This window comes from Monodelphis domestica, chromosome 8 (assembly GCF_027887165.1).
Source record: "Monodelphis domestica isolate mMonDom1 chromosome 8, mMonDom1.pri, whole genome shotgun sequence".
NCBI classification, from domain to species: Eukaryota; Metazoa; Chordata; class Mammalia; order Didelphimorphia; family Didelphidae; genus Monodelphis; species Monodelphis domestica.
The window spans coordinates 70,787,837-70,804,098 of NC_077234.1; the positions used below are offsets into that span (position 1 = coordinate 70,787,837).

A 16,262-nucleotide genomic window follows, 5' to 3' on the forward strand; every position below is an offset into this window, starting at 1 on the left:
CAGGCCCAGAATTCTATGCACTGTGCCACCTACCTGACCTTCACACTTTATTATGTGGTATAAATTCTCTTATGTATACTTTCTTTGTTTTCTGTTTTGGATAAATGGGTTTCTTTGCTCTCTGCTGTGTATGCTCATCATAGAACTGTCATTTTGTGGGAAGGGGATCAAACCTGGAATATAAAGCTTGGCATCCTTTCTTCCCCCAGTAAGAAATAGCAAACTTTAACCTAAAAATTATATCTGCTAGATTAATAATATTTCTTTTTTTTAAACCCTTACTTTCCATCTTAGAATCAATGCTGTGTATTGGTTCCAAGGCAGAAGAGTGGTAAGGGCTAGGTAATGGGGCTAAGTGACTTGCCCAGGGTCACACAACTAGAAAGTATCTGGGGTCAGATTTGAACCCAGGATTTCCTGACTCTGGATCTAGCCCTCTATCCACTACGCCACCTTGCTCCCCCCCACCCCAACTAACAATATTCGAGGGAGAAATAACCTGGTACCCCCTCTCTTTGAGGAGAATTTTATTACAGGTAATTGGTAAAAAAAATTAATTAATTTTGAAAAAAAATCAAAATCTCCAGTTTCCTTTCCTAGCAGGAACTAAGTCTCCCTTGGAGAAGCCTGAGGGAAAGAGATGCTTGAAATGTCTATTCTGCCTCCCTCGGAGCTATCACACACACACACACACACACACACACACACACACACACACACACACACTGCCCTGACACTATACTAGCTACTAGGAAAGAAACAAAGATAAAAACAATACAGTTCTTGCCCTCAAGGTGTTTATAATCTATTAGTTGATCTCTAACATGTATCCAATCCAGTAGGAAGCAAGGAAAAATGTGGTCAGGACTCTGGGGAAAATTTGAGGAGGGAGAAAGAACTTGGAGCCTCAGTTTCTGAAGGATTTAAAGTAGGGAAGTGCTAAGGACAGATCTTCCTAAGATTATTTTGACAGATGATTCATCATTTGTTTATGTGGGTCTCTGGTTTGGGGTTTAGGGTTTTAAAGGATTACTCTCTTACGTGGAAATAGGTATTGAGTGATAATCCATGTATAACCCGGTGGAATTGCTTGTCAACTCCAGGAGGGGGGAGGGAGACAACAAGAATCATGTAACCATCATATATATATAATAAGATTATTTTAGCATTGTATGGTTAAAAAGAGCCTGGATTAGGTTTTCAGGGGCATGGGTTCTCCTTGTTCCATCAGTAACTCACAGTACTTCTCTGGGCCTCAGTTTCCTCCCATGTAAAATGGGGGTAGGAGAAGGAGAGGAGTAAATGATCTCAAAATTCTCTCTCAGTTCTGGCATCATGGAAATCGCTTCTCTAGAAATTCTGAAGCAAGCAACTCACTTTTTCCCATAATCCTGCAGTAAGAGGGAGACCAGCAGGGGACGCTGGACCCTAAGAAAACGCTATCGTTTCGTTTTCCTCAGGCAAAGACAAAACTACATTGTCTAGGAACTAGGAGAACCAAGCCCAGAGGGTGTGAAGGAATGAGGAAGGAAGGGCAGAAGGGGTGGTCCAGATTCTGACCAGGCTGTGGTGGCAGAGAAATGCCCCGAGGGAAGGAAGAAGAGCCACATGGATGAGGAACGTGGGCCAGAATTATGCTCTTAAATGGCCCATTGCATGGATGCATACATCAAGGTAAGCAGCTGCCCTCAGGACTGGTAGGTGGGTAACAACAGGGAAGGGTTCAAGTTTGGTATCTCATTTATATGTTTTATAATTTAATATCGATGTGGAGGGAAAATAATGATGATAATTCAGAGAGTTATAGAGTCCTCGCCACCCTTTTAAGAGATAAGCAGGTTTTATTCTCCCCATTTTGGAGAAAAACTGAAGTCATGCGCTTGTAGTTAGTAATTATTATCATAGTTGATAACACAGTACATTTGCAGAGTTGCTTGGACATTTGCCAGCAGATCTCTGGGTTGAACGGTGAATTTACAGAATACAAGCTCTGTAGCCTTGTGATAGCCACGACGGTGTTTACCCAAGGAAAGCTAGGTAGCTCAGTGGATAGGCTTGGAGTCAGGTAGGACCCAGGTTCAAATCTGGCCTCAGACACTTCCTAGCTCTGTGACCTTGATTGCCTAGCCTTTGCAGTTCTTCTGTATTAGAATTGATACAAAGAAAGGAACTTTTTTTTAAAATATCATTTACCCATCTGTCTTGGTATCTGGAAATCAGTATATAGAGTCCAGATGGAAAGAGTTGGGGGGTGGGGAGTATGATGATTTGTCTTGGGGGGAAAAAAAGAAGAATCATAACTTACTTTCCATAGGACTTTATAATTTTCAGAGCTTACCCCTGTATCTTCTCTAGAACAGATCCTCATCATCTCACACCAAGATGATTTACCAAAAGCCTGCTGGTGGGATCTCCTTTCTCCAAAACCCCCTCCATTTGAATGGCCACCAAAGCAATTCTCCTAAAGTGTAGATTTGATTGTCACTCCCCTACTCAATAATATCCTGTGGCTCCCCATTGCCTTCAGGATCAAATACAAAGTCCTTCTTTCCTAACCCCCTCCTGCCTTTCTAATTTTCTTATACCTTACTCCCAACACTTACTTGTGTAGCCAGAGACACTGGCCTCCTTGCTGCTCCATGAAAAAGACCCTCAGTCTTCTACTCCAGGTCTTCTCTCAGACTGTCCCCCAAGCCTAAAAAGCTCTCCCTCTTCAATCCTTGACTTCTTTCAAGTCCGGGAGAAAACCTCACCTACAGAAAGCCTTTCCCAACCCTCCCCCAGCCCCCATTGCAGTGCCTTGCCTCCATTAATTATTTCCTATTCATCCTGTCTATGGCTTGCTTTCTATATAGTTATTTGCATGTTGTCTCCCCCTTCCTTAGATTGTAAACTTCTTGAGGGCAGGAACTATCTCTTGCATCTCTTCTCCAGTATTTAGCATAGTGCCTGGCATGCCCATAGTAGGTGCTTATTAAATATTTATTGGTTAATTTACTCAACCCTATGAAATGGGTATTATTATCTCCATTTTACAGAGGGAGACACTGAAATCTAGGGTTGTGAAGTTAGAGGGAGATCTCCGCAGTAGTGAAACCCAGGTGTCCTAGCTCCAGCTCAGTACATGTTTTTTTCAATTTTATTTTTTGTTTTTCTGAACTTAATAAACGCCAATAAACATGACCGTGTGTGTGTGTGTGTGTGTGTGTGTGTGTATAAAAAGCAGCAAAAGATGATATTAAATGATGAGTCTCTGTTACATCGTTGCATTTTAAAGTATATAATAACATCTATATTTTGTTGCAAAGCCATCCTGTTTTGTCTTCCTCTGAAATTCCTCTGTTCTCGCCTCTGTTTATTTTGTAAAACTCTGACTTTGTCTTAGAATCAATATTAAGTGTTCTGAGGCAAAAGCATGGTCAGGGCTAGGCAGTTGGATCCCAGGCATTCACAGCTAGGAAGTGTCTAAAGCCAGGACCTCCCATCTCCAGGCCTGGTTCTCTATCTACAGAACCACCTAGCTGCTCCCAGTTGTTTTTTTAAGCCTTTACCTTCTGTCTTAGAATCAAGGTGGTTGAGCTTAAGTGACTTTCCCAGGATTTCACAACTAAGAGGTGTCTGAGGCCACATTTGAACCCAAGACCTCCCATCTCCAGGCCTGGATTTCTTTTTAAAAATTATGTATATACATATACACATTTTTTAACCAAGTACATGTATTAACAAATATCCACACAAGTTTTCCAAAGTTATATGATCAAATTTATCTCCCTCTCTCCCTTCCTGGGGCTGACAGACTATTCAATCTGGGTTATGCATGTATTATCATGGAAAACATATTTCCATATTGTTCATTTATGTGAGTAATCTTATAAAAATCAAAGCCCCAAAACATAAACCCAAATAAACAAGTGATAATAAATCACATGTTTTCTTCTGCATTCTGACTCGAGCCGCTCTTTCTCTGGAGGTGGATAGTATTCTTTGTTTTAAGTACCTCAGAATTGTCCGGGATCATTTTATTGCTGAGAGTAACTAAATCTATCACAGTTGATCACTCCTCAATATTTCAGTTGCTGTGTACAATCTTCTCCTGGTTCTGCTTATTTCACTCTGCATCAGTTCAAGTAGATCTTTCTAGCTTTTTCTGAAATCATCCTGCTCATCATTCCTTATAGCACCATAGAATTCCATAGACCACAATTTGATGGGCATTCCTTAAATGTCTAATTCTTTGCCACCAAGAAAAGCAGCCATAAATATTTTTGTCCTTTCCCTTTTGTAAATCTCTCCAGTTATAGACCTGGAAGTGGTATTACTGAATCCAGGGGCATGCATTGTTTCATAGCCCTTTGGACATAGTTCCAAATTGCCTTCCAGAATGGTTGAATCAGTTCATAGCTCCATTAGTAGTACATTACTAACTCTGCATTTTTAAAAATTGTATTTAATTAGATGATTTAGAATATTTTTCCATGATTATAAGAATCATGTTCTTTCCCTCCCCTCCTCTCAACCCCCTCCCGTAACTGATGTGTAATTCCACTGGGTTTTACATGTGTCATTGATCAAGACCCATTTCCACATTATTAATATTTGCACTAGGGCAATCTTTTAGAGTCTACTTCCCCAGTCATATCCCCATCGACTCATGTGATCGTAACTCTGCATTTTAAAATTTTCCATGGCACTATTTTCTTGCCCTTTATTACTGCCACCAGGTTCCTTGGCTTCCTTGAAGTCTCAACTCTGATCCTTCTACAAGAAGTCCAAGATAGTCACTCCATCTGCAGACACCTGGCTATTTTCACTGGCCCACGTGAACACCCATACCTAGAATTCTTTCCCTCTTCATCTCTATTTTCCAGCCAAAATCCCATTTCCTCCTAGAAGCCTGTCCTAGTCCCCCCCCCCTGTCCTCAGTGTTAGTGCCCTGCCCTATTAGTTATCTCCCATTTATCCTGTATATATCACATTTGCACTTAGCTGTTTTCATGTTACCAGCCCCTCGCTTCCCTTAGATGTGTACACTCCTTGGGAGCAGGGACACTCTTTTGTCTTCTTTTGTATATCCTAGAATCATTCCTGGCCTATAGTAGGGGTTTAACAAATACTTGCTGACTTTTTGATTCTTGGCAGGGCTATCATTGCCCCTTCTTCTGACAGACAGACACACACACACACACACACACACACAGGTAATGCACACATGAGCACACACATACAAATGTAATCAGAGTTAAACAAAATCAATCCACACACTGGCCATGTCTGGAAATGTCATTCTCAGTTCTGCACCTCTGGTCCTTCTCTCCCAGCCAGAGTCTGGGAAGTATGCTTCATCGTGGTCTTCTGGAGCCTGGGTTGGTCAGGGCATTCTTTGTAGGTCTCAAGTCCCAGAGTACACACCATCGCCTCACATTTTCCCCCAGAAAAGGACGGTGGGAAGGGTGGCTTGGAGTAATAATGGGAAAGAAACTCAGAAGGGAGAGCTGGTAGCATGGTCAGCATTCCTCATTAGTACTATGACTCAAGCTCCAGGAATGCCAAAGGGTGGGGGAGGGGGGACGGGCAAAGGAAGGGACAGGGAGGTTAGATACCAGAGCCCAGCTGTAAGCCTGTTGACACCAAGAGCCGTGTGGACTTCACAAGCAAAAGGGATATCTAATAGGACCCTGGAGTGCCCTATCTCCATCATACTCCAAAATGCCTCTCCTGCCTGGGGCCAGGAGAGGGAAAACTAATTGTCACCTCTCCCAAGACCTAATTGACAGCCTAGCAAGGATCTCAAAGCACTCTAGAACATTGCCCTACTAAAAGTATCCTCTCTTTTCCCCTTTAGAGATTTTTATTACCTCCTTTTTGCCTGTAGTAAGGGCTCCTCATCCCCTACTCCCTCCTGCCCTAGAGGATGAGCTATTTTCAGTGCTTGCCAGTGTTCCTCCTATTCCTCTCCAATACTTTTCTCTAGGCTAACCCTGTACCAGTGGAATCCCAGCCAAAGGCCTTCCTGACTCCCCAATCCTTAGTTCCCCCTGACTCAGTCTCCTCATTGACACCCCAAATGGGAATCTTCTCGTGAGGGTTTGGGAGTGGTTGCTAACCAAAGAAAGGAATGTCTCCCACTGGGTCAGTAGATCTCTGGATAGCTCTCATCTGCTCCCACCTATGCCACTTATCACCTCTCTCGTTTCCCATAGCCTCCTATTGTGACTTACTCTGCTCTCGTACCTGCTCTACATTTTCCAAGAGGAAATGCTAAGGGAAGTCTATGGAGTCAGGTATCTTGGGTCCCAGAGACAATCTGGATGTTCTCTCCACCCCCTCTCCAAAGCACCTGTATGCTTTTCTCTGTCTCCAAGGCTGGCAAGTGTCCACAGGGTTGCTGGTCCAAGCAGGCCTGGGGCAGCTGGGCTAGGAGGAACCCCTCCCTCCCATTGGTCTGACACCCAGCCAAAGAGAAACTGATCCTCTGGTGGGGGCAGGGAGCCAGAGAGCTGGGGCCCAGAATAGTCTCTGCCACAGCTTTAGTCAGCACGACACTGGCCGGATGCAGCCTGAGCAGGAACACACCCTGCACTGGGTACAGGGGCCCCAGGGAGGGGACACAGGGAAGACGGGGAGTCTGAAGGGTTGAAGGGTGGGATACAGCTGCAATCCCTCGGGCTCAGGACAGCTGAGGCTTGGGTTATCATCCTCTCCTACCCTTGCCTTCTTTCAGACCTTGTCTTGAAACAACCATGTGGGACATGGTGGAACAACCAGGTGGGTAGGGGCCGTTTGGCTCCATATTCACTTCCCATATCTCTTGCCTCCTCTTCCCTAGCATGAGATCCTTCTATTCCTGTTACTTCATCCCTAGATTCCACTATGTCTTTCCTTCTCTTTCTTCTCCCTTTCACTGTCTCCTCTTTTTCCTCTTTCTTCCATCTTTTTTTCTCTCCTCTTCTTCCTTCTCTTTCTTCCATTATGTCTTTCCTTCATTTTCTCTCCCACTGGTTTTCTCTTTCTTTCCCATCCAAGTTCCATTTCCCCATACAGAACTGAACTACTCAGGGGACAGTCCTTCAAGGCTACTACCTTGCATGAATACTACCCCAGAGAAGAGCTGTGAAGACCGGGGAGCCAAGGCCTCCAGGTGGACAAGGCAAGAGGCTATGGAAGAGAGTGACCCCCCTATCTTGGAGGAAGAAGATAGCCCACAGAGTAAGGAATGGGCAGGCCCATTGTGGAGGAATGGGTGTGGGGAGGGGATAATTGAAGCTCAGAATATCTGATTTCCCATAGATCCCAGACCCTGGACCTGGCCATAATCTCAATGTTTTAATGTCAGCTTCTGGGAGACAACTGGCTCAGTGGGAAACTTTATTGGACTAGAAGTCAGAAGAGCTGAGCTTTAGCCTCAATTCTTCTGCAAAGTTGCTGCATGGCCTTAGGCAAACCTCTCTACATCTCTAAACATCAATTTATTCACCAATTTAGCAACTTAGTTTTCTCATCTATAAAACGAGAATACTAATACCCCACACTTCATGGGATTGTTGAAGGGAAAAATAAGAAAGCTACTGATGAAGTAGAAAGCATTGGCTAAATGTAAAATATTATCATCATCTTACTAGCAGGTGTCCTGGCAAGGCCACAGTCTGTGTCTACCACCTCAGAAGCTGGGTCTCTGGGCCAAGTTGCTGCATTCCCAGGATCCGATTCCATTGACTGGGGGTTAGAAGCCATAGACTTGGATTCTACAACCATGTGTCCAGGGCTCACATCTATACCATCAGGGGCCATTTCTCTGGAGCCTGAGACTCTATCAATAAGGAAGGAAGGGGAGAGTCCAGAGAGAGCAACCCGAAGCCCATCGCCACAGGTCCTGTTGCCCAAGCTGGGTTGGGATGGAGAACTACTTCGCCCGGGGGCCCAGATCTACATGCACTTCATGCAGGAGCATAACTGCTATGATGCCATGGCTACCAGCTCAAAGTTGGTTATCTTTGATACAATGCTGGAGGTGAGGGCCTTTCTGTGCTCCTTAGGGCTCAAAAGCCTCCCTAGAACTGCCCTGTGCCCCCTAGAGTCCTGAATCTACATTGAAAGACCTTCGTGTACTTCCTGGAGCCCCCAAATCACACTCAATCAAAGGCATTCCTAGATCAAACACCCCTCCCATCTTGGCTCATAGATACTCCCCTACGTATCCTCACCAAATCCCCTTGGTTCCTCACTCTGGCTCCCTCCCTCTTCCTCCCTACTATGACATTCTAGGCACTCCCTTTAAACCCCATTTCCTTCTACACATTGTATATAAGCCCCAACTTCCCCATCAGCTATCAGGACATATGGAGAAATCGAGGTAGAGATGAAGTCTGCTAAATGAAAAGCTGGAAATGGGCAAAAGGTCCTTAAATTAAACAAGGGTGTATAATTCACCTACTATGTTCAAGGCACTGAGGATACAAAATGAGATTAGATATAGTCATGCCTCTTAAGAAGCTAATGATCTAATTGGGACAAGGACAAGTGAGCACCCAAATAACTATAGTAGAGAATGAGACCAACACTGTGGGAAGTTGGAGGCTGTGTTGGATGAACTTGAGGAGAGGTCACCTGAAAGTGAAGGGTTACCATGGAGGAGGCCTTGTAGGAATGATGAGACATTAATAGATGGAGTTCATGCCCAAGCATAGAGAACAGAGTAAGCAGAGGCATGGAGACAGGAAGGGGTAAGTCAAGAACCAGGAAGAGAGAGGGCTGCTGAGTGGTTCAGTGGACTGAGAATCTGACCTAGAGATGGGAGATCTTAGGTTCAAATCTGGCCTCAGATACTTCCTAGTTGTGTGACCCTGAGCAAGGAACTTAACCCCTCACTGCCTAGCCCTTACCACTCTTTTGCCTTGGAACCAATACTTAGTATTGATTCTGAGATGGAAGGTAAGGATTAAAAAAAATGAGGAAGAGAATCATCCAGTTTGTCAGGAGCAAAGACTCTACAAAAAGGAACAGATTGAAAACACCACCTGGGTTGAAGGCCTCCAGTGAATGAATGAATGAATGAATGAATGTCACCATCCTTGACCTGGTCAATGGAGCAGTATGACTATAAATGCAGAGTTCAAGATGGCAGTATCTGACCAAGAGATGGCATCATTTCCTTCTCTTTCTTTCCAGATCAAGAAGGCCTTCTTTGCTCTTGTGGCTAATGGGGTGCGGGCAGCCCCATTGTGGGATAGCCAGAAGCAGAGCTTTGTGGGTGAGTGAGACTGAATGTAAAGGGAAAGGTCTTGTGAGGATATGTAGGGGAGCACCTATGGGCCAAGGTGGGGAGACATCTAGAGCACTCAGAGGGACTCTTCAGCAGAGCTCTGAATTGTGTCCTTTAACTACTTGGGAAACATGGACCATTCACTTCTTTCTGGGCCTCAGTTTCCTTATTTGTCAAATGAGGAGGTTGGACTGAGTGATCTCCCAGGTCTCTTCCCACCCTAAATTCTATAATCCTATTATAGTATTCCTAGACTAGAGATCATGGTCAGATCACAGCTCAACAACCTACCTCTCCAACCCTGGGATGAAAGGAGGATAAAATCCTAACCAGTGTATTCTCTCACCAGGCAGAAAAGAAAAGGGGGAGGGGAGAGAAAAAATGAACAAAAGAATAGAAAGGGAGGAGAAAAAGAAAGAGAAGAGAATGGAAAATAGAGGAGAACTCAGGGTAGGTAGTGGGGTGAGGATGAGAAATACTGACCAGTGGTGCCCACACCTATAGGGCATCTTCCAGAGTCTCACATTTGCCACCTTTGCTTCATTTGTTCATTCTTTTGTCAAACAATGCATTAAACACTAGACTAGGCATTGGGTTAGGAGAAAAGGAAGCAGTAAAGATAACCAAGATAAAGCCCCTGCTCTCACAACAGCACCTGGACTGGAGCTAGCCCTTAGGCTAACCAGCCTCATATCCTTTCCCCACTTCCTTAGGCATGCTGACTATCACAGACTTTATCCTGGTACTCCATCGTTACTACAGATCACCCTTGGTGAGTCCTGAAAAGATTGCCTAATTGGAATAAAGGAAAGTGGGAGAGGAAAACTGGGGAGGGGGATTGGGGACCTTGAGTGTGACCCCAAACCTATTCAGAAGAGGCTATCTCTCAATCTCTAGGTTCAGATCTATGAAATTGAGGAGCACACAATCCAAACTTGGAGGGGTGAGTAGAGAACTGGAGGCCCTAAGGGAAGGGCTTTAAGGGAAGGCTCTGCTTGGTGATGAAGTATAGGAAGAGGAATGGGGAGATCTGGGAAATAAGGGAGGGGAGAGGTCTGTGGGAGTCCTCAGAGAGGAGGAAATAGCTCTCTGGATTTGATTCTCCCTTTACTGCAGAGATCTATCTTCAAGGCTCTTTCAAGCCCCTGGTTTCCATCTCACCCAATGATAGGTAGGTCCCCTTCTCCAGCCTAATCTTGGTATGTCGTCTGTGGTCTCATCCCCTTCCTTAAGCCCCTCTTGATTCTGGGTTCATCTCCCTGATCCTAAAAGCAGACTACAAAGTACCCTGACCCTCAGCCCCCACGGATGTGTATGTGTAAGGAGGGTGCATCTAGGGGGAAGGACCTTTTCTGAAAAATCTCCCTTACTTCCCTCACTGGGTGGGGGACGGGGCGGGGTGGGGTGGTGGAATATGTTCAGAAGCAGAGGTACCAATAATATTTGAATTGACTGTTTGGAAGTCTTGCCCAGGAGTCCAGCTCTAAATTAGACCTTCTTTCTTCTGCTCCTCCCAATTCTTCCATCTCACTGACCATGCCTTTCCAGCCTGTTTGAGGCTGTTTATTCCCTGATTAAAAACCGGATCCACCGACTGCCTGTTCTGGATCCTGCCTCAGGAAACGTCCTTCACATCCTCACACACAAGCGGCTGCTAAAGTTCCTCCATATCTTTGTAAGTCCCTTCCCAGAACTGGAAAAGCCCAGAAAGACTCTAGAATGGGGGGGTTGGAGTGGGTGGAGTTCTGACTCACCAGGTATTAGGACACACATTGCCCAATTTGGACTCCTAGGACCCTCAGATGCCCCAACTCTGACTCTAACCCCAGTTATATAGATTTGCATTTGCCCAATATTTCTAGGGTTCTTAATGCAACATCCCTACTTTGAGACCTTGGGAGGCAAAATCAGGGTACAGAGAAGATTTGGGACCACTGTGGCCTCTGGGCTAGGGTTCCTGGGGAAGGAGCTCTGACCTCCTTTCTAATCTTTTGCCCTTCTTTCCCCTCCCTAACCCCAACCCTGCTCCTATACCCAGGGTGCACTGCTGCCCAAGCCCCAGTTTCTCTCTCGATCTATCCAAGACTTGGGCATTGGCACATTCCGAGACTTGGCTGTGGTTCTGGACACGGCCCCAATCCTGTCTGCATTGGACATTTTTGTAGACCGCCGTGTGTCTGCGTTGCCTGTGGTCAATGAATCCGGTACCTTTGCCAAGGGGAAAGGGTGGTACTCAGGACAGGGCTTTGAAAAGAGACTTTGGGGAAGGCGGGCAGATTTCTAGTCTAGGCATCTCAACAAGATTGGAGAGTTATTATAAAATCAGCTTGAATAAGGGTTCTTAACTTTTGTCGCGCCATGGGCTTTTCTGGCAGTCTAGTTAAGCCCAGGTCTCAGAATAATGTTTTTAAATGCATCAAATAAAAATAATTGGATTATAATGGAAACCAATCATTTTGAAATATAGAAATAAAAAAAATTTAAGTTCTTGGGCCTATAATTGGGAAAATAAATAAAATATTTTAAATAATTAATTATTTATAATTATTATATATATGTATATACATATATAATAATTAAATAAAGTTCATGGACCCCAGGCTAAGAAGAGGCATCCCAGTAGACAGTGAGAGTTAAGAGACAAGTGTCCAAGTACATGGGACTTTATCAGACAAGCTACATAAACTTGCTGTGCCTTGAGTTCTCTCACTGCCAAAATGGGGGAGATAATAGCTGTCTTTCCTACTAATGAAATGGTTTTGAGGATCCAAAGAGATTGGGGATCCAATGTCATATTATCTAGATGATTGATGAAAAAAGACTCTGCTTCTAACTAGCTATGTGCCCTTGGGATCTGAGCCTCTGAGACCTTATCAGTAAGACTAAGGATCTAGTGTTGATGATCTCTAAGCTTTTTTCCAGCTTCAAAATCCCATGAGTCTTAGGAAATGCTTTGCTAAGCTAAAAGCTCCCACCAAAGAAATAACTGTTGTTCAGTTGTGTCTGACTCTTCATAACCCCATTTGGGGTTTTCTTGGCAGTGATACTGGAATGGCTTGCCATTTCCTTCTCCAGCTCATTTTACAAATGAGGAAACTGAGGCAAACAGAATTAAGCAACTTGCCCAGGGTCACACAGCTAAAAATTGTCTGAGGTCAGTTTTGTACTCTTGAAAGTGTCTCTATCCACTTCACCACCTAGCTGTCCAAAGAAATAGTTGGTGCTAAGCTTTTATACCAGGTACTCTGAGTTCTTCTGACTCCTTCCTTTCTTCCTCCATTCCAGGACAGGTTGTGGGCCTCTATTCCCGATTTGATGTCATAGTGAGTACCCTGCTATAAAGAGAGGCTTCAGGGGGAAAATGGAGGTGTCTGTTGGGAAGTGGGAGGGGGGAGGTCTGTAGATGGAGTTAATTAGGTGGCAATCTGTAAAAGATGGACTTTCTGTGCAGATGAAGGAAATCCAGAAGGCTAGGAGGGTCAATAATGCCTCTATCCCTCTCTATCCCTTTTCTAGCATCTGGCTGCCCAGAAGACATACAACCACCTGGACATGAGTGTTGCGGAAGCACTGAGGCAACGGTCCCTCTGTCTGGAGGGCATCATTTCCTGCCAGCCTCATGAAAGCCTGGGTGACGTTATTGACCGAATCGCCCGTGAACAGGTAACTATTCCACCGAGTCCTCTCCTTACTATCCCCATTCACACAAAACTACATCTCTTTTAGGGAGACCTTGAACCCTTGAAGTGTCCCACTCTGACCTCAGGATAGGGCCTGGTCACTTTCAGCTGTCACATCACCATATACTCAGTATCCACAATCTTCCCGGTTAGAGGTGCCTCTCCATGTGTGCTTGTCAGATGCCCTATCCCTTAGTGCTTTTATTCATACCCATCTTGCCTTTGCCCATTTCCTAAATGAACTCCCCAAAGATGCTGACTTTCCTTCCACATATAATGATGTGGCCATGGTTGGGTCACAGCAGGCACCACTAACCCTAACCCCTTGTACCCACAGGTTCACCGACTGGTAATGGTGGATGAATCGCAGCATTTGTTGGGTGTCATCTCCCTCTCTGACATCCTCCAAGCCCTAGTGCTTAGCCCTGCTGGCATTGATGCTCTCGGTGCCTGAGAATCCCAGTGTCCTTGTTTCTTATGCAGCACTCCAGATCCCAAACCCCCTCAAACCAGATGGAAAGGAGGAGGGGAACACGCTCCTCTCTCTCTCAATCCAATCCTCTCCTATTCAGGTATGTTCTGCAAAAGAGAGTCTTTGACCCAAAGGAGCTAAAATCTAACAGAAGAGAGACAACATGCAAACAAATATATTTTTAAAAAGCTATGTATGAGGGAGAATAGGAAATAATTAAATAAGACAAAGCTCTAGAAGTGAGAGAGGTTAGGAATAGCTTCCCATAGAAGGTGGGATTTGAGGGGGCAGCTCCATAGTTCAGTGAGAGCCAGGCTTTAACGACAGGAAGTCTTGGATTCAAATCTGACCTCAGATAGTTCCTCGTTATATGACCTTGGACAAATCACTTAACCCTAATTGCCTAACCCTTACCGCTCTTCTACCTTGGAACCAAAGCATGATCTTGATTCTAAGACTGAAGGTAAAGGTTTAAAAAAAAAAAAAGGTGGGCTTTAGTTGTGACTTGAAGGAAGCTAGTTAGTAGTCAGAGTGAAGGAGCGAAGCCACAAATGAAAGTTTCAGGACCTCTGGGAAGGTTCCCTAGTCCATATTCCCTGTAAAAAATCTGGCATCTGCTTCCTGAAATTCCTATAAGACAAAGCCTTCCTTTTAGACAATTGGAGATGAAGCTTGAAATGTATATCCTCTTGGGAAAAGGAACATAAGGACTTAAATCCATCCTTGGGCGAATCAGAGCTACAATTAGATCCTTTCCTGCCTGATAGCTGGTTATAGGATCATAGTTAGGGCTGGATAGGACATGGGGATTATCTCCTCTAACAGTTTTACTTTATAAATTAGAAAACTGAGGCCCCAGGAAACATTGCCCAAGGCCATGCAGAGAATGGGAGAACTGGAATACAAATCCAGGTCTTCTGATTCTAGAACCAAGGTTCTTTCCCCAGAAGTCATCAGGCTGATTTGGGATAGAGAACCCAAGGTTGAGGACAGTGGTGGTCCAGAGACAACTTTATCTCCTTCACAGTTTTGCCTTTTTTTTCCTCCCTCACAGGCTTCTTCATCCCCAGTTCCACTTCCCCAACACAAAGCACTAATCCCATAAACCTCTGGGAAAGGCTGATACCTCACAGGATGATGGAGGTCAGGATGAGCGCTCCCTGACCTGCAGGCACTGGGATCATCGGAGGATATTCTTACCCTCATGCATGCCCCACACCCCCTATCTCCTTCCTTGCATCTGCAACTGCTCCAAGAGTGAAGCCAGCTATAGAGTGTGAGAGCCCATACCCTGAAGTGCTGGGACTTAGGCAGGGACTAAACACCTTCGGTTCCTGGACTGGCTCTCAAGTCTTCCACTGTCATCCCCTAATATCTTTTCCCATGACCTTTCCCACCCTCCTCTTGATTCTTTCCCCTTCCATTTTGGCACTGTAGGAGCTGGTTATCAGTATGGAGCCACAGTTGTAGAATCTCAGACGTATATCCGTAGCTGTCCACCTGACCTGGTTAGACCCAGGGAAATATTTAGAATGCTGATAAGTGATCTTAGACTTCTAATCATTGACTTAGGGATTAGAAAATTTTTACAGACAGCCTCTCTCATCTAAAATATAGAGAGAATTTTGTCAAATTTAAAAGAATAAGAGCCATCCCCCAATTGATAAATGGGCAAAAAGCTATTGACAGTCAATTTTCAGATGAAGAAACAAAGCCACATGTAAGTCTATAAAAATGCTCTCAATCGTTACTGATTAGAGAAATGCAATCCAAAATAATTCTGAGATGTATCTCACATCCATCAGATTGGCTAAAATGACAAAAGTGCAAAAAGGCAAATATTGGAGGGAATGTGGGAAAATGGGGATACTAAGATGCTGTTGGTGGGGCTGTGAACTGATTTTGAAGAGCAATTTGGAATTACACCCACAGAGTTAAAAATTGTATATTAGATCCAACAATATCATTGCTGGGTTTGTTTCCCAAGGAGATCAGGGAAAAGGAAAATAACTCATATGTTCCAAAATATTTATAGTAGTTCTCTTTGTGGTGGCAAAAAAATTGGAAATTGAGGGGATGCTCATCAATTGAGGAATGGCTAAAAAAATTGTGGTATATGATTGTGATGAAATGCTACTGCACCATAAGAAACAATGAGCAGATTTTTTTTATTTGGAAAGTGAAGCAGCTGGGTGGTTCAGTGGATTGAAAGACAGGCCTAGAGATGGGAGGTCCTGGGTTCAAATCTGCCCTCAGACAATTTCTAGCTGTGTGACCCTGGGCAAGTCACTTAACCCCCATTACCTTGTTCTTACTACTCTTCTGCCTTAGAACCAATACTTAGTATTGATTCAAAGGCTGAAGGCAAGGATTTAAACAATAAAATTGGAAAAAACTACATGGGAAATGAATAGTGAAATAAATAGAACCAAGAGAACATTATACACAGCTACAGAATTAATACTGGAGGAACAAATTATGAAGGTTACGTTGAGAGAATGAATTGAAAGGGAAAACATGGAAAAACTTAATCTGTATGAACATGTTAGTCTTTTGGTTGATACCTTCTGTGATGCAATGAAGTAGGGAGGGCCTGGGACACTTCTGAATAAATTCTAGAAATAAATAAAGAGTGTGGGGTATCCAGAAGGAAACACAGACAATCAGGAAAGCTTTGAAAGTTTTGTGTGGGATCTATTATGTAGATGTAAAGAAAAGTAGGCTAACATGTAAGAGACTTCTGACTTCATTTATGTACAATCTTCTTTTTCTTTGTATGTGGAAATGCTTGTTTTATTTGGTTTTGTAAAACTTGGAATTAAAAAATAAAAATAAAATGTTGGGAAAAAAA

General features: G+C 44.1%; 1 protein-coding gene across 2 annotated transcripts; it reads left to right on the forward strand.

Annotated features, from left to right (window-relative positions):
• The first annotated feature begins 6,524 nt into the window (after positions 1–6,524).
• On the forward strand, positions 6,525–16,262 carry PRKAG3 (protein kinase AMP-activated non-catalytic subunit gamma 3). 2 transcript variants are annotated; one of them, XM_007501714.3, is made up of 14 exons: positions 6,530–6,583; positions 6,722–6,765; positions 7,042–7,206; positions 7,620–8,008; positions 9,166–9,247; positions 9,973–10,031; positions 10,157–10,202; positions 10,376–10,430; positions 10,808–10,934; positions 11,298–11,463; positions 12,545–12,582; positions 12,776–12,922; positions 13,277–13,511; positions 14,466–16,262. In XM_007501714.3, the coding sequence occupies exons 2-13, from the start codon at positions 6,741–6,743 to the stop codon at positions 13,391–13,393; spliced, it is 1,416 nt and encodes a 471-aa protein (XP_007501776.1). In that variant the 5' UTR covers positions 6,530–6,583; positions 6,722–6,740; the 3' UTR covers positions 13,394–13,511; positions 14,466–16,262. The 2 variants fall into 2 exon arrangements, with proteins under 2 accessions (XP_007501773.2, XP_007501776.1); XM_007501711.2 differs by having other exon boundaries at positions 6,525–6,765; positions 7,623–8,008.

Bases quoted from the DNA above. Each gene is read 5' to 3' on its own strand.
- PRKAG3 (XM_007501714.3), top strand. From the start codon at position 6,741: ATGTGGGACATGGTGGAACAACCAG. The intron at 9,248-9,972 runs GTGAGTGAGACT...CCACTTCCTTAG, and splicing joins CCAGAAGCAGAGCTTTGTGG to GCATGCTGACTATCACAGAC. The intron at 10,935-11,297 runs GTAAGTCCCTTC...TCCTATACCCAG, and splicing joins TAAAGTTCCTCCATATCTTT to GGTGCACTGCTGCCCAAGCC.